Source organism: Crinia signifera, chromosome 19, assembly GCF_055691185.1.
Source record: "Crinia signifera chromosome 19, ASM5569118v1, whole genome shotgun sequence".
In the NCBI taxonomy this organism is placed as follows: domain Eukaryota; kingdom Metazoa; phylum Chordata; class Amphibia; order Anura; family Myobatrachidae; genus Crinia; species Crinia signifera.
This window is the reverse complement of record NC_139226.1, coordinates 95764765-95789332: the sequence shown is the minus strand read 5'-3', so window position 1 is coordinate 95789332 and position 24568 is coordinate 95764765. Positions and strand designations below refer to the sequence as shown.

The window sequence follows — 24568 nt, the reverse complement described above, 5'->3', positions numbered from 1 at the left end:
TTTCTACATAACATCGCTAGGTAACTTGGACTACTGCACCTACCATCCCCTGCATCTGCCATTTTTGATAAACATCGCTAGGTAAATTGGACTACTGCCCCTACCATCCCCTGCATCTGCCATTTCTGTGTAACATTGCTAGGTAAATTGGACTACTGCTCCTATCATCCCTGCATATGTCATTTCTGTGTAACATTGGTAGGTAAATTGAACTACTGCACCTACCATCCCCTGCATCTGCCATTTCTGTGTAGCATTGATAGGTAAATTAAAATACTGCTCCTACCATCCTGCTGCAACTGCATTTTCTGTATAAAATTGATTGGTAAATTGGACTACTGCTCCTGCCATCACTGCATCTGCCATTTCTGTGTAACATTGATAGGTAACTTGGTATATAATCTATATTAGTAGCTCTGTAGTAAGAAAGGAACACATTGTGTATTAGTGGGGGTGTACTGGCCACATTGTAGAAAATCTTTTGCTCTGGATGGAGATTATTTAGGGTGGTTATTGCTCAGTTATAGACCTCTACACCAGACCATATGTCCATTTAATTAGTATAGGTAAAGCTGTGTGTTAGTATAAAGTGTGGTAGTGTGTATTTAAAGCCGGTTACACACTATGCAATGATCGTACTCAGCGATATTGGTGGCGGGGTCCAGGCGGAGTGCCAGCATCGGCAAGTGCATCCGCACATGTGGATTCCGGCAGGAGGGAGCAACAGCAGGGGGAGCAGGGTCCCATATTAACAATGTGCTCCATCGCCTGTACACGCAGGATGATGGTGGTCATTGCTAACTAGCCATCCTTACCGATATTTACCATACACACTAAGCGCATTTTAAATGATATTGCTCAGAAGAGGAAAAAAATTGTGATGATATTTAAAATAATGCTTAGTGTGCATGGGGCTTAACTCCTATGCCTTTCCAAAAAGGACTGCTGTAACAGCAGTGAGTTAGCCAATTCGCCACCACTGACCGCAGGTTAGGTATGATTCACCTACAATCAAAATCCCGATAGCAATTGACCGACGGTCAAAATACAGACAAGGTAAAAAATTAGACACGTTTTTCACATTTTTAACCCCGTGCTTCGGGCATGGTGCCTCACTGCGCTCGGCACACTATTATATCCCCCCTCCATGTCCACTGGGATGGAAAAGGATGGTAAAGTATGTACAAGTTGGTTTCAATGAGCTGCCCACTATCTACAACCTCTTTTGTCTTCCCCTCTCTTAACCTTCTCGCCATCACCGAAACCTGGCCCTCCTCTGTTGACTCCACCACCAGTGGTTTTGTCTTCATCCACTCTGTCAGACCTGATGACCGCGAAGGTGGTGGAGTGGGCATTGTCCTCTACTTGAACTGCATCATCCCACCAAACCCTTCCTTACAATATCTGCCCTTTTCTCCCCGGATCACCTCCACATGATGTTCATCTAGCCACTCCGATGTGATCTGAACGTCTCCAATCCTCCCTTCCCTCTAACTTACCACTTTCTACTCTTACCCCTTTCCCACTGCAGGCTTTACACGTTTAAATGCCGTTTTTTTAGCCTTTTTAAACGGCTAGAGCTGCAGTGGGAAAGCTCCAGGTTGCTTTACACGGGTAACAAATACCGGTTTTTGTTACCCGTGTAAAAAGCAGTGTTTTTAACGTGTAGGAGCCGTTTTTTCGGCAGTGGGAAAGGGGTAGCCCTTTACCCGTTAAAAAAAAAAAAAAACGGCATGGGGCCCCCCCCCACTGCCGTAACCAGCACCAGGCTGAAGGAGCCGGGGCTGGTATTAAAAAAATCAGGAAACCCGACAAATAGGGGTTCCCTGATTTTTTACAACCAGCCCCAGGCTCCAGGTCCGGGGCTGGTTCCCAAAATACGGGGGACAAAATGACTAGGGGTCCCCCGTATTTTAAGAACCAGCCCCAGGCACAACCAGCCAGCAGGGTAATGCCACAGCCGGGGGACACTTATTATATAAGTTCCCGCGGCCAAAGCATTAACCCTACCGACCAGTCAGCCTGGCCAGGGGCCCTGGGGGAGTGGGGACCCCCCCAATAAAGGGGTCCCCCCCCTCCAGGACTTACCTGACCAGGCTGAAGCCTGGTGCTGTCCTCGATGCCCCTGGGCGGTGGGCATCGAGCTGATGGTATGGTGTAAAAAATAGAATAAAAACCATTGTCTTTTACTGGTGAACTATGAGTCCCAGCAAGCCTCCCCCGCAAGCTGGGACTTGGAGAACCACAAGTCCCAGCCTGCGGGGCATTAAAGGGCCCGCTGGGTCTTGTAGTTCCACAGTAAAAGAAAGAGTTAAATAAACACACTGACACACGTGAAAAATAAAAGTTTAATACATACATAACACATACATACTGATACTTACCTATCTTGAGCCCGTAGGTAGCCTTGGTCCTGATGTCCTGGTCCGTGTCGGCGTCTGTATCCATCTCGGCATCCCTGTCGGCGGTCCGGAGTCCGAAGAAATCCATTTGGGAAGCTGTGGAAGGAAACTATACTCACCTGTCCCAGCGCGACGTAGTCCAGGTAAGGTCTTTGCAAAAAAAACAAACCGAACACCCGAACCAAGCGGACAGCTGAGACGCACAGTGTTTGTTTTCATCGTGCGGTTTAAATTTACCGTTTAAAAGCTGCAGTGGGAAAGAGTCTTTATGGCTCTTACCCGTTTAAAGACCCGTTTAAAAAAAACGGGTCATTACCCGTGTAGGCAGTGGGAAAGCAGCATCTCTTTCACTCTCTAATCTCCTACTTCCTATGGCCAAAGTCATCCTCAGCAAATGGCAGCTCTGGTCTCACGGACCCCTATCTTACCCTCCTCCCTCAATACTCATTTACAATTGCCTGCCCCAACCAGACAGAATCCTTCCATAACCTCACCCTCTGTTGCTTCCATCTCATCTGTCCTCATTCTCCATTCTAAAACCCTGGCACTTCAAACTGCTCATGCATCGCCAAAAGCCTCTGAAGAAAATCTCACTCTGGCGGCTTTCCTCCATTTCAAGTTTATTTTCTCTATCTACAGCTCTGTCCTATCAATCGCTAAGTAATACTTGTTCTACTTGTTCTTCAGTATGTGGCCCCTCTTTCACCCCCTTCCCCTCCCATCCTTCCTCACTGCCAGATTGCCTCTAAAGTTAAGGCAATCGAACATGAAATCTCCTCCAGTCTCCCATCAACAGCTACGCCTCCACACCATCTCTTCCCTCTAGCCTTCTACACTTGTGCTCCTTCAACTCCACCACAGACAAGGAAGCCCACTCCCCCTCCTTAATTCCATCTCCTCCACTGCCTACTCTCCTCTTCAACCTCGCTCTACTGGCATCTTTCCATCACTATTCAATCATGCTCATCTCACCTATTCTCTCTTCTCCTGATCTCATCCAAAACTACTTGAGAGGCTGGCATACAGCTACCTCAAAAGCTGCCACTGTGAAAACACCATCATCCATCCTTTTCAATCTGGCTTTTGTACTCTCCACTCCTCTGAAAGAGCCATGAAAGTGCCCTGGTCAACTTCACCAATGACCTGCTTTTGGCCAAATCCAGGGGTCACTTTCCTATGCTCATCCTCCTAGAAAACTCTACTGTGTCCAACACTGTGGATCATGTGCAGCTCTGCTCACTTGTTATCGTTCATCTGTATCAAAAACAGCCCACCCCTGGTAGTATGTGGACAGCTCCTTTGCTTCGCTACATCCCTACAACCCCCCCTAGAGATCCCTCTGTAGTCTCTTCATATTTATGTAATCTGGTGATTCTAAAAGGTCTTTAACTGTTGGGCAGCGTGGATGGTGTAATGGTTAGCATTACTGCCACACAGCAATGAGGTCATGGGTTCGATTCCCACCAGGGCCCAAACTGTGTGGAGTGTGTACATTCTCCCCGTACTTGCGTGGGTTTCCTCCGAGTACTCCAGTTTCCTACCACAATCCAAAAATATAATGGTAGCTCAATTGGCTCCCAACAAAATTAACCCTAGAATGAATGTGTGTGCGTGTACATGTGGTAGGGAATATAGATTGTAAGCTCTACTGTGGCAGGGACTGATGTGATTGTTGAAATATCTGCACAGCGCTGTAGAATGTGTGTGCACTATATAAAAAACTGGTAATAAATACTGAGAATGGTGGTGCTAATTGTTACCTGTGTGCTGTTTTGGTTTTTCAGTTACTATAATGTTAAGTTCTGTGTACCCTGTATTGTTCATATGAGTGCCACATGTACGGCACTGCCAACCACTTACGGCACCTTATAAATATAATGTAATAATAATCATCACAATAAACATATTTAAAAAATATAAAAAAATAATTTAAAGTGCTTCTGTCAATGTAACAGATTAAAGGGAGCCGTTTTGTGGGCAGCATATGAGACTTCTCGATATTCGTGACATCACAGACAGAGGCAGTCGCTGTATAGGCTAGACCTATATCACTCTATATAAATGCAGCTGTCAATTCCAAAACGCGCCTCAGTCATATCATCGGTTCTCAGAGAAAGGATGCTGCAGCAGCACTTTTATTATCAGCCTGCTGGAACCGGTGTCTAGTTCCACCTTAAATGAAAGTCTATAATGTTCTGACCTTGATAGGATAGGGAAGTAAGACCTACAGGTCCAGCACGGAACTGCCGACTACCCTGAACTCTAAATTGTCTCTGGCTGGCCGCGGCAGATAAGACACTTTTCTATTTATTACCAAGGGAAACATGCTTTATTTCAGGCTAAGGTGAACTTTCACATGATGTTTTCCGATAATGTTTAGTAAAACACATGAGCATGAATTATTCTGCAGAGAGGACCGCCACTGCTGTACACTTCATCACCGCTAAAATAAAACAACATATTAGGAATACATAGGAGACAATGTGGTACAGTGGTTAAGGTCACTGACTATATAATGGGAACACTGAGGGACCGCCTTGGAGTTGCATGAAAACACAAACGATGAAGCACCTGCAATTTTCTGCAGATTGCACATGCATCGTACAACGTGATCGCGATGGGATAAAGCCTTACACGGTATAGAAATTACTGTGCGGCAGAGCAGTTTGAAAGGGAAAAGGGGGAATGTATCAAACCTTGGGAAGAGAAAGTACCAACCAATCAGCTCCCCCCTCCCCCCTGAATCTGGCACTGCAGGCTCAACTGTGCAGGGAAACGAGAGTAATATAAAAAAAATCGGGGCACAGAGAAAGGTAAAACTGCATGTAAAAAAATAAAATAAAAACATGAACACACACATGAATATTGGCTGCCAGCTGGGGGACAGATTATTACAGTGGAGATGGAATGGTACCTGCCAAGCTATGATAAGCAACATAACAGGAGGTGTCGCTACAGGTGGGCAGGCTAGGTCGCAAATGAAACAAGTTTCAAGAAGGGGTGTAATATCATATGTTGTGGTATATTAACATATTGCAGGGAGTGTTGGCTGCAGGACTGGGTAGTAAGTACAAATTGGTAGACTTGGCACATGACCGTTTAGAACCGAGTTGCCCGAACACTGCTGCTTGTATGGCCAAACGCGTTCTGTCCTAACAAAGTGCCGATCAGCCAGAGCTGCATCATTCCGGGTGTTTACAGGTCTCTCCCTCCGAGCGCACAGACACCCGGTTCCCAGGGGCCGGTTGTGTAGCAGGCTTATGTGAATCCCCACATGAGCATTATCTCACTGAGCCACTTGATTTACCTTGCGGATACAGCCCGGCCTAAGGTAACAATTTCAGCACCTTTATACATAAAGATGAGCACAGCTTGTACATTTCATCACCACTTAATGCTAAGCGGGACTGTTCTGCCTTGCAAATGCAGAACTCCTTTCATACAGTGAGACAATAGCAGATCGTACCTCAATGGACTGGGAGATGTGCATACGGTTAATTTCAATCTGGGGAAAGCCACTTTCTGGCATGTCCTCAAATTCTTCATCATAGCGATCAAACAGTTCCGTGGCATCTATTCCAACGCTAATTGTCCCCTGAGAAGGCAGAAACAAAGAAGGTAAACATTCATTCTAACTTGGAACTTGCTGCATAATAAGTCATTATTTAGAGCACCTGACACCTAAACGTAACCGTGCCCTAAGCTCACTTTCTGAACCATAGTAATGCTCTAGTTCATGTTATGTCACATTGTAGGGCTTCCAGTACACATTATACCATACAGTACCCTCAATACACATACAGTGACCCCAGTCCATATTATATTAAACAGTGCCCCCAGTTATGCCATTTTAACAGTGCCCCAAGTTCATATTAGGTAAAATTATACAGCCCTCTAGTTCATTATATATCATATAACAATGTGTAGGTCTAGTTGTAATAACTAGATATTTTGTAGGGCCCAATGAAAACATTTGTAAGGGCCCCTATGTATCTACCAATAATGAAAAATGTTATACCACAGGAAAGGGGGTCCCTTCTCAGCTCAAGGCCCCATAGCAACTGCACCCCCTGCACCTATGGTAGCTATGCCCTTGTGTATAACACATGTATCTGGGACAGGGAAGGGGCCCCTCTCAGCTCTGAGCCCCATAGCAGCTGCACTCCCTGCATCTATGGTAGCTACACCCAGTATATAGCACATTTAACTGTGACAGGAAAGGTGGCCCCTCTCAGCTCTTGGTCCCATAGCAGCTGCACTCCCTGCATCTATGGTAGCTACACCCAGTATATAGCACATGTAACTGTGACAGGAAAGGTGGCCCCTCTCAACTCCATAGCAGCTGCACTCCCTGCACCTATGGTAGATATGTCCTTGGGGGAAGCCACTGTAAGTTAAATCAATATTCAGGAGACCCAGGCATCATAGACATCCCAGTGTTGAAGTACTTGTGCTGCAGTTAGATCACTAGAACCATTTGATAGAATACATTCTAATGAATCATTGGGCTGTCCACAAAATGGCTGCCTCCATTTTGTTTAGGCCAGATTAACACATCACTAGCCTTCATAGACGACACAGTAGGGTATAGTAATATTGTACAAATGATAGGTGTGAAACAAACGTCAGGCACTGGGTGAATCAGATGGAAATCACATTCATTACCATCTGTGGGGGTGGGCTGAGGGGGTTGCTACACCTATTATGTGAACATTAAACTCGAACAGGCAATAATAATAATAATATGTGATGATGTAATCTGTACCACACCACAAAATGATCTTGCTATGACATCACTGGGATGTATACAGTAGCAGGAGCCACTTACAGGCATTCCTGCGTTTCCCACCACCACTTTTGGCTATAAATCTCTCGCTCTCTGTCTATATATAAAATGAGAGCAGTCCACAAATAAATAATAGTTATCTAGACTGCGCACATTTAAAATCAATACAAACCTCTATATCCTAAGTATATCGATCCCCTTATAAGAACCACTAAGGGCATTAGAAATAGATTTGTTTACGCAAGCTTATGATGTTTATTAAGTATGGTAACTGGGGCATAACATCAGGAAAAAGATGGTTCTAGCTCTCAATCTATTGTGTAGGCTTCTGCACCCAACCAATACTTTTATGCAGAGAGAGCGTATTCCAAACCTGGTTCACAATTCGCTCCACCGCCGATACTGTTAACAATATCGGCGGTACTCCCCTGCACAACTATTTAGTGCAGTGGTTCTCAAACTCAGTGGTTCTCACACAATTCACGTTTCCCAGGTCACCCGACAGGTGCACTTATTACAGACAGACATTTTGAAAAGATCCACAGGTGGAGCTAATTATTTCACTTGATTCTGTCTGGAGGGGGGGGTGGTCATAACCGTGTAAACAGAGATTACCGGGGTGTTCCAAAGCCTCTCTGCTTGCTGAGGGTAATTCAGACCTGATTGCTTCTCTGCTAATTTGCAGAGCCCTGCTATTAAATAGCCGCCGCCCATGGCAGAGTGAAAGGCCTCCCTGTGCTTGGCTGCAAAAATATCGCAGATCAGTGAATAGCTGCAAATCCATTCACACCTCACTCACCACCGACTACATTTCTCACTGTGCGCAGTCTGTGCATAACCGCAGTCCTACTCAGCCAGTGCAGGAAATGGCCAGTTAGCACCCACAAATGCCGGCTTCCTGTCAATCATCTTGTGAACGGCTTGCGATTAGATAAGACACTGGATTGTACTGCAGGATGGCCTTGCGCATGCACCCTATGATCAGTGTGCATGTGTAGTCATTAATAAAAATCAGTGACTGGCAGTGACTTCCTATTGAAAGTCTGACCTACCAGTCACCCAAGGTAGTACCATTGGGAGGTGTTCCCGCTCTCCAGGAGGAAAATACTGCGCATGCGCTAGACCCGGGACCCTGAATATTCGTCTGTGTACTGCTGAAGCAGCCCATAGAGGCTGGGAGCTAGCGCTTGTGCAGTACCGAAGATGCGACTGGGCATGTGCGGGACCACAGGTGGGGACCAGCGGCGGCAGTAGCGGAGGGGGGGGGGGCGCTACATCACAGCAGCCCCCCTCCTCCACAGAGGTAAGAGCCGTTGCTGACTATAACAGCAATATGATGAAAAAATAGCCAGGGGAATAAAAGGTATTCATCCTAACATGTTTCAGATACCCTTAAGAAGCAAAATCCTTCAGACCAATGGAACTACTCAGTGGGCTGACACTAGATCAATAAAAAAAGCTTCATAAAGAAATACTGGGGGTAATTCAGACCGGCTCTCTAGGCTCCGTATATTCACTGCCTAGCGAGTACAGAAACGCCACCCGAATCCCCGCACTACGGTGTGAGCAAATGTGTACGCTTACACATCCACTCACATGCGTCTGCACCGACGAATTTGCTGCTCACCGAGCAGGTCAGAATCTGCTCTGCGTGATTTGCGCAAATACATAGGCAATTACGAGTGCATTTTCATTGGTTGTCTTCAACAATCGTTAAAAAATCTGCTGCTGCAGTGCTAAAAAAATAAAATAATCAGTCCTACGCGAATTCATGAATGTTCTCAATTCACAGCTGCCAAACATGGCTGCCGTCCTTAAGCACGATGCAGTCTTCATACTGCGAGCTGTAACTTTTTTAGGCTCAGTTGGGTAAGAGAGATGGATCAGCAAATCAACAGCTATTAAAAGAAATGAGGCGCACTAAATCCAGTCAACTGATTAACTTTGCAACCAAGGGAATGTCAACAACACATCATGGTCCTATGAGGCTTAATGGTATTGCTTCCTTCACTTTTACAGCGGCTGTGGCCCTTGCGATGACGCTACCTGCTTAAAAAGGAAGAAAAGGTTATCACTCCATTAGGCCACCAGGAGAATCAATTACTGTATGACGAACGCGGTACCTAAATGACTCCACACGGTCTATTTCCACCTATTGTTTATAGGGCATATTTCAAGGCCTGATCCTCTGACCTAGGCCTTGCCTGTATGAAGCAAGGCAGTATACACTGCCGGGGAAAACACCAGAGGGAATACACATTTCAATTTGTATTCATTATATCATTCGTGTGGGAGAGGTCGTTATTCACTTCAACTCGCTCAACTTATCTTCAAGTTTCCCGTGTTCAGAAGAGATGCCGGGCTCACGGTGTTCAGTCAGATGTCCTCGCAACACATCTTGAAAAGAATGTTTACCTCCCTTTAAAAACACATTTTCTACAAGGCTTTAAAATACACATTTTGTTTAATGCCGTCCTTTCTTTTGTAAGCGCTTTAAGTTTGAAAATGGATTTTTTTTTTCTTTCATGATCTGAGGCTTCAGAGAATTGTAACTGTAAATTCTCCAGGCTTTGAACTCACTCTGAGTCCTCAGCCGTAGCCCAGAAACTGAAGGGATTCATAGAGAAAATATCATGTTTAAGCGATGCGTGAGGTAGGGTTCTATGACCAGATTACGCTAATCACATTTTAAGCAATTGTAGTTTGGAGTTAAAAGGCCCTCGTCACACACATTTTTCATAAGCATAGGACCTCCGTGGCAGTCAAAGCAACCGATTGGTCTAGTTTTCTGGGTCGTTTTTCAAATTGGAAATTCTGTTGAAATTTCTTTGGCATCCAAGAGTGGTGTGATAGTGACCAGGGCATAATAGTCGGTAATGTGTCTTAACAGAAAGATGGCGTCCTGTCCTTATAACCAGCATTTTTTATTAGCCCGTAGGTAAATTAATCTAGTCTTATCTGTAGGTGTCTCCATACTGTCTGGTTCTCAGTTTGTCAGTCAGTAAATCCAGTAGGTCTTTGTAGGTGTTTATCTGGTCTATGTCACTCACGGGTGCCAATACAATTGCAGCCATGCACATGAGCGGAAAACCATTCAAATCCACTCACCATGGAATGGTTTTCCCCTCTCGTCGCATCGCCAAGCAAGTCTTGACTTAATCACCGCTGCAATGGCCGTTGGGAGAAGGAGGCCGCTGCTGACGCCACTGGACCTCTCTCCCAAGGGCCGAGGAACGCCTGCGTTTTTCAGGACACTCCCGGAAAATGCTGCGTTTCGGCCCCCAAACGCCTGCAGGGTGTCAATCAACCTGCGTGCAGCCACTCCCATTGTACAGTGTACCAAGCACATGCTAGGTCATTCAATAATTGACAGAGCTTCGAATTTGCAGCCCTGCATTCTAGTCAGAAACGGGCCCTATGTAGTAGATAGGGAGGCCAATCACGGATTGAAAAATGCTTAAACCAGGATCTGCTTGGTGGAGGCAATGCACTGGCAGGCTGCTGCAGCAGGACTCGGGGTGGGGGTATGGGAATGTTGTGCAACCACTAAGTCCTTATCTCTCTCTCTCGCACTCTCTTTCTCCCCCCACATCCCCCAGAGGAGCCATTTGTGGGTGAGAAAGGAGGTCTCAGAATATGCCATATATGATTTGGTTAGATTTGGTGATTGAGGTCATGACATGGATATCAGTGTCAGGTTTAAACAACCATTGGGCAACCAACTATGTCCCCCATAGAAGACACCCATCTGCCAGGATAGTAATACTGCAGCATGGGATGATCATTCACTATCATTATGTAGTGATTGATCACAGGCCTGGCATACTTAGAAATGTCTGCCTCCAAACCATGCCTGCAAAATGCTTTTACAACACTCTGGAAGACGCGGAAGCTTTCAATGCTTCAAACACGCATCTGGACGCACATTAAGTTGCAACTCCTTGGTGAAAGAAGACTCACCTGACCAGAGGCGTAACTAGACATTCATAGGCCCCATAGCAAAAGTTTGTATGGGCCCCCTATTTAGCAACTGTTGGTAATAAATTAATATAGCACATATACCTTAGACTGTAAAGATGGGCCCCCTTCAGCTCTGGGCCCCATAGCAGTTGCACCCCTTGCACCAATGGTAGTTACGCCTTTGCATCTGACCATCACTTCCCTCCCCTGCTTAGGGATGGACAATTCAACCATCAATGTTTTTATTGTGATGGTAGTATTGTTACTATTTGATGGCAGCGTTCCGATGTTCGCTGCTATCGAATGGTAAACATTCTGCAAAAGAAAGAGGTGGATATGATTTACCAAAGCCTCTGGGTCCACTAGGAATTAGCAGCCATGCACTGCCCAAATCTGGCATTACATATTGTACACTGCATTACCACATGAAGAGGTAAATGTATTAAGCCTGGGGAAGTGATAAAGTGGATCACTTCACCGCACCAGCCAATCAACTCTTAATTGTCTTCACTGAAACACGGCTGATTGGCTGGCGCTTTATCTTCCAATTTATCACTTCACCAGGCTTAAAACATCTGCCTCAAAGGGCTGCCTGCACTCTATATGTAGGTCACAGGTGCACGCTAAACATCCAGTGGCCAGTTAACATACAGTATGCTGCACTACATTCCAGCTGGCTGTAGGTGGCGCCAGTCGCTTTGACATCCAAACTTCAGTAGACTTCAATAGTGAAACTACAGTATCAAAGCAGCTGTGAAGGTAAATGTGCACAATCTACTGAACAGGTACATTCAATAAAATATTCACACGGGTATCTATATATTGTATTCAATATCAAGATTTACAATTAAAAAATTATGAAAAAAAAATAATAAAATACTTTAAATGTTTTTTTTTTTTTTTAAATTAGATAAAACCTATAAAAAATATCATAGCTCTGTTTAACCCTTTAAACACTTAGGGCCAGATGTATCAAGCTTTAAAAAGTGATAAAATGGAGAGTGATAACAACCAGCCAATCAGCTCCTAACTGCCATGTTACAGGCTGGGTTTGAGAAATGACAGGTAGTAGCTGATTGGCTGGTGGTTTATCACTCTGGCCCTTAATGCTCCTAAACAGAAAAAACGGTTTCTGTGCTGAGACTTGGGGAAAAGTACTGCAGAAAACTCAGGATATATTGGATGAAGCAGCGAAGGTAAAGCATTGTTGGCTGCGGGTGACTTATATCCCACATAAAAAACAACACATGAATATAGATCATCCCCCCACCCAGATACAAGCGGCTTCAGTGAAGGCATTTACGAGACCGCTCACCTGGCTAACTGTGACAAATATGCATCTTGTGTTCGCAGTGTTCTCATGAATCTTCCCTACAACATCCGCTACAAGGCTGTAACACACTCCATCAAACCTGTAGTTACGTCTGGGAACCGTGGCGATGAGCCGCGCAGCTTCCCTCAATGTGCAGCCGCCGCCTAAGATGCGGTGTGGGCAACCATTCTGCGGGGGCTCAATCACCGTTACGAGAATGCAGCCAATCAATTCACTTGGAAATTAAGGACAGGGATCACGACTTAGGTTCACGAATGGACTATCTTTAGGGATAATGGCCCGGCGCTTATTCCGTAGCTGTCGTAGCATTCTGCGGTGTAAGAAAGTGAATCATTTTATGGCCCAAATAGTTTTTCAGGGGGGGGGGGGGACTGAGTACAAAGTAAATACTTTAGACTCCACTACTGTTCTGTTACAGTGTGGTTTCTGTATTCTGCCATTAGGGGTCGCTGTTTCCGCGTACTAAAAGGTCAATGTTCATCAATTTTTTTTCTATCAATTTCAAACCATTAATAATCGATCTAAATTGAGGTTGTGTTTCAGGCGCAAAAAGAAAGTGATATGTAATATAGGGACCCATTTACTATTGAATATCTGTGGCTAATATTAGCCACAAATATTAACCCTTTAAGTGCCAACTTTGCTGTGACAGATCCTCAAAATATCCACGTCGCTCACAGCGAGTGTTCTTTTAGTATAAATAATTCTAATAATAATTAGTATAGATAAAAAAGAACAGTTGCTGTGAGCAGCGCTGGCATTTTTAACAGGTATTTTGAGGATCTTGTACAGAAACTCTGGCACTCCAAGGATTAATAAAAAAAAGATTTGCTTGGCAATTTTCAAACCTATTTTGACAAATTTGCTTGCCGCTCGAAGGATTAAGTATCCCCCGAAAGTAAGACAGAGGGCCCCGCAGCAGGAACCGCAGACATACAGCCCATCGACAGAATCGCATATTGCAATGCGATCCTGGGCAGTAGATCCCGCCCAGATCGCATTGCAAATGTGATCTTATGGTAAATGGGCCACACAGTCAGAGATTGCTGGGCAGCGGAATGCCGGATGAACTTAGACTTTTTGTTTTTAAAGCAGCAGTTATGCCTTGTAAAGGATTGCCACTTTAAAAAAAAAAAAAAAAAAAAAACTTCCCGGCGAACACGGGCTGTATTACATCCTGACGATGGTCTGTTGCCTCTGAAACACAACATCAATTTTAATTGATGAAAAACAACCAATTTACCCCTTAGTGTCTCAAGTCCATCTGTGGTACTCCAGAACTTATCAAAATTAACCCTAGAATGAATGTGTGTGTGTGTACACATGTGGAAGGGAATATAGATTGTAAGCTCCACTGGGGCAAGGACTGATGTGAATTTTCGAAATATTTTCTGTGAAGCACTGCGAAATATATGTGTAGGCACATACACACAGCAAAGATTTTAGGCAGGTGAGGAAATAATGCTGCAAATAAGGATGCTTTAAAAAATAGAAGTAGTATTAACAGTTTTGAACCGAAGAAAAATCTAAATCAATATTTGGTGTGACCACCCTTTGCCTTGAAACGACCATCAATTCTTCTAGATACACTTGCACTAAGACAGTGTTTTTGTCAGATTATAGTCAAGTGTATGATCAACCAATCATAGCAAACAGGTGAAATAATGATCATCATTTACATATGTAGGGTGAAACAGTCATTAAATGAAACAGCTGTGTAGGAGGCTTAAAACTGGGAAAGGAACCGCCAAACTCTGCTACAAAAGTGAGCTTGTATTCGACTGTTTCATGTGCACCACAACAAGACACAAGGTGGTTATACTGCATAAGCAAGGTCTCTCCCAGGCAAAGATTTCATAGCAAAATGGGGTTTGAAGATGTTCTGTTCAAGCTGTTCTGAAAATGCACAAAGAAACATACAATGTTGAGGACTGTCAACACAGTGGTCAGCCAAGGATATTTAGGTTAAAGACTCATCGTGCTTACTTCCCTTTGAAATCTGAAGATGTTCAGCAGTGCCATCAGCAGAGAACTGAGAGAAAACAGTGGGACCCAGATACACCCATCTATTGTTTGGAGAAGTATGGTCTTCCTGGAAGCATTGAGATCAAAAAGCCATACCTTTGATGTGGAAACACGGCCAAGCAACTCAAATATGCCCGAAAACATAGGAACTGGGGTGTGGAAACATGGAATCAGGTACTCTAGTCCTGATGAGTCAAAATGTAAATTATACAACACTGTCTTCCGGTAACAGTAAAGCATGTGGAGATTTGGTGGAGAATGCATTTCAGAAAATAAAGATGGGGATTTGGTCACGTCTAATAGTGTCAATGCTGAGAAATACAGGCAGGTACTTATGCATCATACAATACCATCAGGGAGCCATCTGATTGGCTTCAAATATATTCTGCAGCAGGACAACTATACCAGATGTAAAGCCAATGCCATTAAGAACCATCTTCAATGTAAAGAATAACAAGGAGTCTTGGAAGAGATGATATGCCGTGATCTCAACACCATCAAGTCTGTCTGGGATAACATGAAAAGGCAGAAGGATATGAGCAAGCTACATCCATAGAATATCTGAGGTTAGTTCTCCAAGATGTTTGCAACCATTTTCATGCGGAGTTTCTTCACAAACTATGTGCTGGCAGGGCTGCCATCAGAAAACATGGGCCCGGTACCAGGCCTCCTCCTCCCGGTCCCTCCTCCCATCCTCCGCCTGAGCTGTCTCTCGGTGATGGCTTCCTCCCCATGATCCCCGGCACTGGCAGCAGAGGGCTGCATTTCTCTGGTGCCAGGTCTCGCGCTCCAGCTTAACAGAGCTGAAGGGGAGCCGCTGTTCACGCAACGCTATTTAAAGGAAGAAAAAAAACTTCAAGAGGGGGCAGGGGTATTCCGCTGACCCCACTAGGCCCTGATGTCTGCCCGGGCCCGGGACTCCAGTCCCCCCAGATGGCGGCCCTGTGTGCTGGTACCTAGAAGAATTACTGCGGTTTTGCAGGCAAAGAGACACCATATATTGATTTGTTTTAGATTTCTCTTCTGTTAATTCACCTTGCATTTCGATAACCCTTTGAGTGCCAAGGGAATACGTCAAAATAGGTGTAAAAAATTGTCAAGAAAACATTTATATTTATCACAATGTCCTGTAATATTTACCTTATATAGGAAATATAATCTTTTTTGACCCAACATTTTTTATAACAAATGTGAGTGACGCTGGCATTTTTAGCAGATATTTTGAGCATCACACAGATGTTTGCACTCAAAGGGTTAATTAAAAAAAATAAACTTTTAACACTTCTTACTTGCAGCATCGATTCCACCCCTGCCTCTTACACAGTACTATATTTTATATATTGCATACAAATATGTATATATTTTTAAATGAAATCCTGCATGTCCCAACTGCACTGAGAATTGAAGTTTTTGCACTTTATCAGGTTGTACTTTAGGTTCAAACACAAAGTTAAATCTATTCTGCCGGCTTCCCCGGGGCCGTCTTTCTTTTAAAAGCGTGTTAAAGCACAGAAGAGGGCGGCTGGAGGAAAAAAAAAGTGCAGAAATTAGCTGCCAATCTCCTTGGCAGCGTGTCAGCCTGTAAACCTTCATTCCCAAGGAGAACCCTTAACTCAACAGATTATTTATTTTAGCAAGGAAACAGTCTAAACGATTTCTGTCCTTTTGAAAAACATATCAGGACTCACGTGAATGGTGAATATGACAGAACGATCAGCTCAGCAAGGTACGTCCGGGGTTATAAAAAAAAAAAAAAAGGTTTTGATGGTGGTGATCTGAGATTAGGGGGGGAAATAGCGGCACTCACCTATTCAGTGCTGCCATTAACGACAGCATTGACGGGTGTCAGATCAGACCTTGTTTTAGAGTCAGATCTTGTGTCTCGGAAACGGCCGTTGATGGTCGAATTTGTGGCCGTGTTTCGTCAATCCACAGCCTTTGTTGCAGATCCAAGGACTTCCCGACACTTGAGAGCCGGACATTGAATTCCAACTGTTGAGTCAGGTCAAACCAAAATGGCCCGGGATTCCAACTGTTGGGACATTCCGACAGTTGGAATCCGGTATTAAATACCCCTTCATTTCTTGGGTGATGGCAAGAATGACAAGTGGGAGTTCATTACAATAATTGGACTCACAAAACAAAAAAGTTAATTGAATCTTGCTAATCCCAGCGCTATCTACCCCTTCAGAATGTTCATACTATGCCAAGATTTGTACATCTTCCTAAGGAAATATGCTTACTGTAAATGTGCCATCAATCATTAGCACAGCAGATGCACCAGTCCTATTGCACCAGTGGATGCATTCCGCAATGCTGCTGCCCCCCCCTAGAGATTCCTCCGTAGTATCTTCATAACGTAGTAATCCACGGATTCCAACAGGCCTGTTGGGCAGCACAGACGGTGTAATGGTTAGCATTACTGCATCACAGCACAGAGGTCATGAGGTCAATTCCCACTATGGCTCCAACTGTGTGGAGTTTAGATATTCTCCCTGTACTTGTGTGGGTTTCCTCCCTCAATCCAAAAATATAGTGGTAGGTTAATTGGCTCCCAACAAAAAATGAACAATAGTATGTCTGTGTGTGCATGTACATGTGGTAGGGGATATAGATTGTAAGCTCCACTGGGGCAGGGACTGATGTAAATGTTCAAATATTCTCTGTAAGGCGCTTCGGAATATGTGTGCGCCATATAAATAACTTGTAATAAATAAATAAACCGTCCTGTCTGATCCCCGACTGGTTATATCATTTTGCTGTACTATGACGCTATGGGAACCGAGCGATACCATATAAAAGATACACATGATGACCTACTAGCAGTCTCGTAACAACAGACTGCCATCTGCAGGATTACGCCACCTCGCGTTTTTATAAGTGACGTCCGATGGAAATTGGCCCAGCTATTTTATTTTGTGAATTTTTTTTTAATGGAGATAAGGGGTAAGAAGAGAAGATGTAAGGATTATTTATAGCCTGGTAAATGAATGGGTTAAAAAAGAATTGAAAAAAAAAAAAAAAAAAAAACCTTACTAAAAATAACGGTAAAAAGTCACATTTGAATAAAATCATATGACAGAAAACCAGCTAATAGTGACTGGACGTTTCACTGTTAAAGTACTCAGAACAGCAGGATTTGATTGCAAAGACATTTTGCAGCAGTGAATTAAAATTTCAAATAAATGTAATGGTTATTGGCGATAATGCAAATGAATGATCTTGATAAAGACAGTGCAATTCTAGGAATTGGCATACTGGGGACCATTTGTAGGAAGTCACAGCAGGAGAAAAACCTGTGCATCAGCAAATCGTAGAGTGAGGGAATTGACGAAGTTGTATTTAGTCATGCAGGCCGCAGGTGCTGTGTTATAGGGATGGGAAGAGAAGGGCGGGAATACACAAAGAGCGCACTCCGATACCTCTGTGACTCGTTGTTGCACTTAACCTGGCTTCAGCAGAAGTACTTATAATAAAAATTGAATAAAATCAAGTGAGTTAAGGGGCCTGATTCAGACCCATCCGCTGACTGAGTATGTTCGCAGCATGGCGAACAGATAAACGCAACCTGCCTCCTTGCCGAAATTGACCTGCGTGTTCAGACGAATGCAGGGGTCACTTATGAGTGTACATACAGGACGAGATCCTCTTGTGCAGGGGTAGCCAACTCCAGTCCTCGAGAGCTACCAACAGTGCACATTTTCCAGCTCACCTCACAGGTAAACAGGTGCACTCATTACTCACTGACACATTTTAAAAGATCCACAGATGAAGCCAATTACTTCACTTGTGATTCTGTGAGGAGATCTGGAAAACATGCACTGTTGGTAGCTCTCGAGGACTGGAGTTGGCTACCCCTGCTCTAGTGTGTAAGGGGCATTAGTGTGCCTTGAGGACCACAGTGGGGAATGCCTGGTCTATAACCTGTATATTTGAGGCTAGCTATGTTCCAATGGGTTGAATAAAGACAATAGACCAATGCGCATTTCTGCTAAAAACAAGAGCATTTTACGCAGCAATGGTATTAATACAAGAACAGCAATAAAGCAAAGAATACCTATAACAAAAAAAAAATCCTTTCCACGCAAAGTGAAATATTTCAAATATCTAGGCTCTAACGAACAACGACATCATGAGGACTTGCTCACAAGCACTGTACACTTCATGAAATCTTCCCCTGCAACAATATGTCTTACACAATTAGGCACGGCACATCAATAGAATAAAACATTCTGTATATTTCCCTCCTGAAGAGGTCACCAATTACATTTCCATTGAATGATGTCATCAGTTCCGCCAGCAGTTCATCCTGTAATGGGATTTCAACTCAATACTTGTGTATAGCATACATGGAATCAGTAAACCAAGACAATTACTTCAGAGAGAGAATAGAAAAGAATGCTTAAGCCTTCCTGTGTCTATTGCAAGTAAATAAATTAAGGCACAATACGGTGGGGGGCTCATTCGCACCAGAGGTTTTAGCAGTAGCTGCTACAGTGCCTTCCAAAGGTAACGGGAGCAGGCGTTAAAAACATGATGATAACCCCACAGTTTACGCCATCCCTGGTGTAAATAGATGTGACATCATGGAGTAGTAGTAGTTTGTTTATTTATAAGGCGCCACAAAGTGTCCGCAGCGCCGTACATAGCAACCAAAAAACAAATTACAAGGTAACATACAGGGTGTGTTGATAAAATACAGCATAAATAGGGGTATAGCTGATAGAACTAAAATCAGCATCAGTTCTGAAGTAGGTGTCGAAATTGTCGAGGAGACTGAAGATGAAGTAGAGGAAGGGAAGAACAGGACAGGAGCACTGGTGAGGTAAAGAGGTAGGGTGAGTACGTGAGGAAGGAGGGCCCTACTCATCAGAGTTAACAGACTAAAAGGAGGTGGGTGGACAACGAAAAACAATAGGATAAGTAGGAATGGATGGGTAGGGTAGGCAGGATAGGAGGAGCGAAAGAGGTTAGGAGGAGGAGGCATAGGCTAGTCAGAAGAAGTGGGTTTTGAGGGAGCGCTTGAAGGAGGTAAGGGAATCAGAAAGCCTGATGGGTGGCGGGAGGTTGTTTCAGTGCAGGGGGGCAGCTCGAGAGAAGTCTTGGACACGGGAGTGGGAGGAGGTGATTAGGTGAGAGGTCAGGCAGGGGAGCGAAGAGGACAGGAGGGAGTGTGGATAGAGATCAGTGAAGAGAGGTAAGGAGCGGTGGAGGAGGAGAGTCTTGTAGCTGGTGGTGAGGAGAGAACTCAGAAAGGAATGGGGAGCCAGTGAAGAGATAGACAGAGGGGGGAGGCAGCGATAGAGCGGAGGGAGAGGAAGATGAGCCTAGCATCAGCGTTAAGAATGGATTGGAGAGGGGCAAGGCGGGCGAGATGTAGCCCGGAGAGAAGGATGTTGCAGTAGTCAAGGCGGGAGATGATAAGAGAGTGAATGAGAATTTTGGTCACGTCAGTGGAGAGGAATGGTCTGATGCGCGAGATGTTGCGGAGGTGAAAGCGGCAAGACTGTGAGAGAGCACGAATGTGGGGGTGAAAGAGAGGAAGGAGTCAATGATGATACCAAGTCAGCGCGTTTGGTCGGTGGAGGTGATCTCGGTTTCACCAATGCTGATGGAGATAGTAGGAGAAGAGGGGATGTTCGGGGGATGGAAGATTAGAAGTTAAGTTTTAGCCATGTTTAGTTTCAGGAAGCATGGAGTCATCCAGGCTGAGATGGCCGTGAGGCATTCGGAGACCTTGGACAGGAATGATGGGGATAGGTCGGGGGAGGAGAGATAGATTAGGGTAGGATCAGCATAAAGGTGGTAATGGAAGTCGTAGGAGCTGATGAGGTGCCCAGAGAGGTGGTGTAGAGGGAGAAGAGGAGAGGTCCAAGGACTGACCCTTGGGGAACATCGACTGGCTGCGGGGTATTAGGAGAGGAGGAGCTTGGAGTGGAGATGGAGAAGGAGTGATCGGAGATGTATGAGGTGAACCAGGAGAAGGCTGTGCCAGTGAGGCCAAATGAGCGGAGGGTGTTGAGCAAGTGTCAAAGGCAGCCGACAGATCAAGCTGGAGGAGTACTACAAGGTTTTGACAGCAGATTGCAAAACATGTGACCATTTTTCTGGGAGGTCATAATGAACACGGCACCTCGAAGGGCAGATCTGGACTGAAGACCGCTTAATCAAACGGTCTGCACCACATTACCAACTCTCTAAAGCTGGGTACACAACTATACAATCTAGTTTCTATTTGAGCGTTCAATCGACCTTACTTCCGATTGAACATCCCCAAACTACAGCCCATAGGCTCGTACACACCTACACGACTTTACTTGTGATGTTCCATTTCTACTGTCCAAACTATCACAAAAAAAATGATTGTAGCACCGTACACACTCTCCCGATTCTGGTTACCGTTCAGTTCAGATGGATACACAATTACCATAATGGGCTGGGTTAGGGCATGATTACAGTACCTACATGTAGGTCATATTTATTTATTTACAGTTTCTTATATAGCGCAGCAGATTCCGTTGTGCTTTACAAATGTTGACAACACTGAATGAATAAACTGGGTAAAATAGACAGGTATAGAGCTTGGAGGGCCCTGCTGCAAATTTACAATCTGTGTATGAACATATCTTTTGAATAAACGGGACAGCACGGACGATGTTGTAATGGTTAGCATTACTGCCTCACAGCTGAGGCCATGGGTTCGATTACCAGCATAGCCCTTACTGTGCGGAGTTTGTATGTTCTCCAGGCTACTCGGTTTCCCCATGCAATCCAAAAATATACTGGTAGGTTAATTGGCTCCCAACAAAATTAACCCTAGAATGTCTGTGTGTTATATCATTACAGTATGCAGAAAAAGACCTGAGATGGTTATTTATCAGATTTATTTAATATATACTACTTTAAATGTACAGTAGTTCTAGGAATGTTACGGGAATAAATTTAACGAAGGCATACATGTTTAATATATTATTTTCAAGACTAAGGTGTGTTTTTTAAAAATAGGTTACATATTTTTGGCAGAAAACAAGGTTAATTTAATGAGAAAGAGGGGAAAGCGATGGTGTTTACATTCAGTGCTGTAGGAGAGATCACGCAGGTGCTAAACGCCCATGAGCGTTCCTGCTGTAGTATTAATGCAAGAACGGCCAGCATATCGATGGAACATGCGTAAACATTGCATTTTAGTTCCGATATGGGCCAGATTGGTCAGTTGAATATTAAACTGCACATAAGGGCCCTTATTCTGGTTCACTCACAAAGGCAAATTCCTTCTCAAGTGGACAAAACCATATTCACTGCAGGGGGGGCGGGGGCAGATGTAACATGTGCAGAGATTTGGGTGAGTTATCTTGTTTCTGTGCAGGGAAAATACTGATTGCTTTATTTTTACACTGCAATATAGATCTCACTTTGATGTAAAACCCCACCCAAATCTAATTCTCTCTGCACAAGTAACATCTGCCCCACCTGCAGTGCACATGGTTTTGTTCTTTTGAGAAGAAATATGCCTTTGCGAGTGAACCAGAAGGGCCAAGATTCAACAAAACGAGACAGAGCGTTTTTAGCCATTGATATTGATCTTACCACAAGGGTCGGGATAACGTACACACCTATACAATCCAATGGCCAGACAATTGTATAGGTGTGTACGCAGCTTAAGGAAAATAAAACTATTGGCAGATTTGAAACTAAAACCCAGGCTGACATCAAACAAACACACTAAACTGTGACCCCACAATAAACAAAACTGATATTTTTGAAGGATTGGGATGTATCAGAAAAAGACGGTAGAGAAAATAATTTTAACTTTATTTAAAGTGCCAGCATCCTTAGAAAAACCTCAATACTACATGGCCCACTGTTTCCTATGGAGAGGATATAAAAATACCTAGAATTCACATGAAACCATTACAAAGCTGCCTAGTTAGCCCTTTTCCCTAGGCATTTGCCTAGGGTGCCTGTACGGTAGATAAATACTTGAACACTTGGCCTTAACTTCATCTGAGGTCTTGGCAACCACATTTAATTAAACGGAAAAAAATAAAATAAAATTAGACCAAAAAAAAAAAAAAACCTGGAAAAGACCAAACAGCAGAAAATGTACAGGAACAAAAGCGTTTTGCAAATTGCTTCATAACGTGCATCTGTTTATGGCTAAACATTTCTGGTTAGAAATGTTTTATTTAACTGAAGTCATTTTATTGAAACCAATAAAAGGTTGGAGATTTTCAACTAACTTCCATTCTAGTATGAAATCATAACAGCTGCCCTGCCTAATTCAGTGCAAGCATTGCCCGGAGATACATTGCGTCTGAATCCCAATAAGCAATTGCTATAAACTACCCAGATGGCTAATTTTATCACAGGACACATCGACTCCGTATTCCAATCCTGCTTTTTATTTTTACAACTCGCAAACAGCAGAAAGTTGGGGGGTGGGGGGGGGGTGTTTGTAAAAGGCACAGACGAAATGTCAAACCAGTAAAGCAGCGGCACGTTTTTAGTTTTTGTATCGTTTTATGCTCTGCAAATCGCTCGGCAAACACAACTGTTTGCTTAGATCTCCACTGGAGGGCTTAACGGAGAGGCGCGTTTTGGAAGAGGCTACTGGAAACGTAAAAAGTTCTAGAGACAAGGAGATGATTTAATAAGCGGTGGGAAGGCTGCGTGTGAGAAATGAAAGCCCTTGAAATGAAGCCATAACAAGCAGACAGGAAAATCCGTATCTGCGTGAGGCTTCGTGGCTCCGTGTCAGCTGCTATCTGGAATATGTGGCAGCGCGCGATGCGAAACGCTAGGTGAGCATCCAGGAATTTTATGGCCTTAGACACCGGGCAAGGGCCATTGCCAAAGTGATAATCCATGACAAATCTTTTTGAAGCGTGCTCTGAATCTGCAGCGGCGAGTACCCACCGATGTGGGCTCCGAGTCGCATAAAGCGAACGTAAATCCGCAAATAGTTTTTATATGTTGTCATTGAGGGGGAGATGTGCCATTTTGTGTTCCCTTGAATTTTACAACTGGTGTCTGCTCAGACAATAGTCGCAGGGTCTCTCCCGGGGCACCTCCATATTTCTATACATCTGTCCCAAACGCCGCCGTGAATCATTTACATTGTGCTTCAACGCATATGTATGAAATAATGGATAGAGCAGCGATGGTGAACCTTTGGCCCTCCAACTATTGTTGAACTAAACATTCCAGCATTCCCTGCTTCAATTTAGCTATTTAGGCTAGACATCTATTCGCATGCATGTGGGGAAATTGGCATGCGGGGGGGGGGGGGGGGGGGGGGCTGTTTAGATGACCCGCAAAGCTGCGAATTTCCACAGACAAGAGCAGAAAGACTCTCAATGCACAATAGAGGAACTGCACAGGTTTTAAAGGTTGCTGGGTGCTAAAATGAACATTATGGGCAGTATTCAATCACAGATTCCGACTGTTGGAATCTCAAGCCATTTTCACCCAGCTCTACTCAAACTGGACTGCCGAAATTCATTGTTCCAGCATCGATTGCATCATCTCATGCATCTTATGCCACACAAACACATAAGATGCATGAGATGCTTGAGATATCAGCGCCACACATACATTCTAGATCGTGGGCGCCGTGCTAGGAAAGCAGTACCCAGAACCCTTCTCTGAATCTGTGCACACGTGTGACATCTGGAGGCACCCACTCTGTCTATAAAAGCCACCATTGAAACTTGCCAAGCAGTTTCACAGTCCAAGTATTGTCTCCTATGCGAGCACTTAAGCGCCTACTGTAACACGGAGCATCTCCATGCGTGCAATAAAGCCACTTTTCCGTCGCCGCCTACATCAACGCATTTCTGAAATTGTGCATCTGCCGAGTACCTCAATTGCATCCCCAACTCGGTGCGTGCGGTATCAGAAGACAAAGAATGTTTGCACACCACCTGCTTCCTACCCATAAGGCTTTGCTTTCCTTTCTTTATTTGATTCACATATTTTGAATCGGTTGACAGCTACGCCAAACACAGCACAAGTTCTTACACTGCAACTATGCTCACATGGATGGAATGTAAAAAAATTCCA

The 24568-nt window shown here is 44.2% G+C and overlaps 1 protein-coding gene across 1 annotated transcript in view; it reads right to left on the bottom strand.

Annotated features, from left to right (window-relative positions):
• DNAJC11 (DnaJ heat shock protein family (Hsp40) member C11) overlaps positions 1–24568 on the bottom strand; it is a 126049-nt gene that overhangs the window by 32524 nt on the left and 68957 nt on the right. Inside the window, exon 5 of the mRNA XM_083162954.1 lies at positions 5869–5997. Within this exon, the coding sequence (XP_083019080.1) occupies positions 5869–5997 (129 nt within the window). The remainder of the gene's footprint in view (positions 1–5868; positions 5998–24568) is intronic.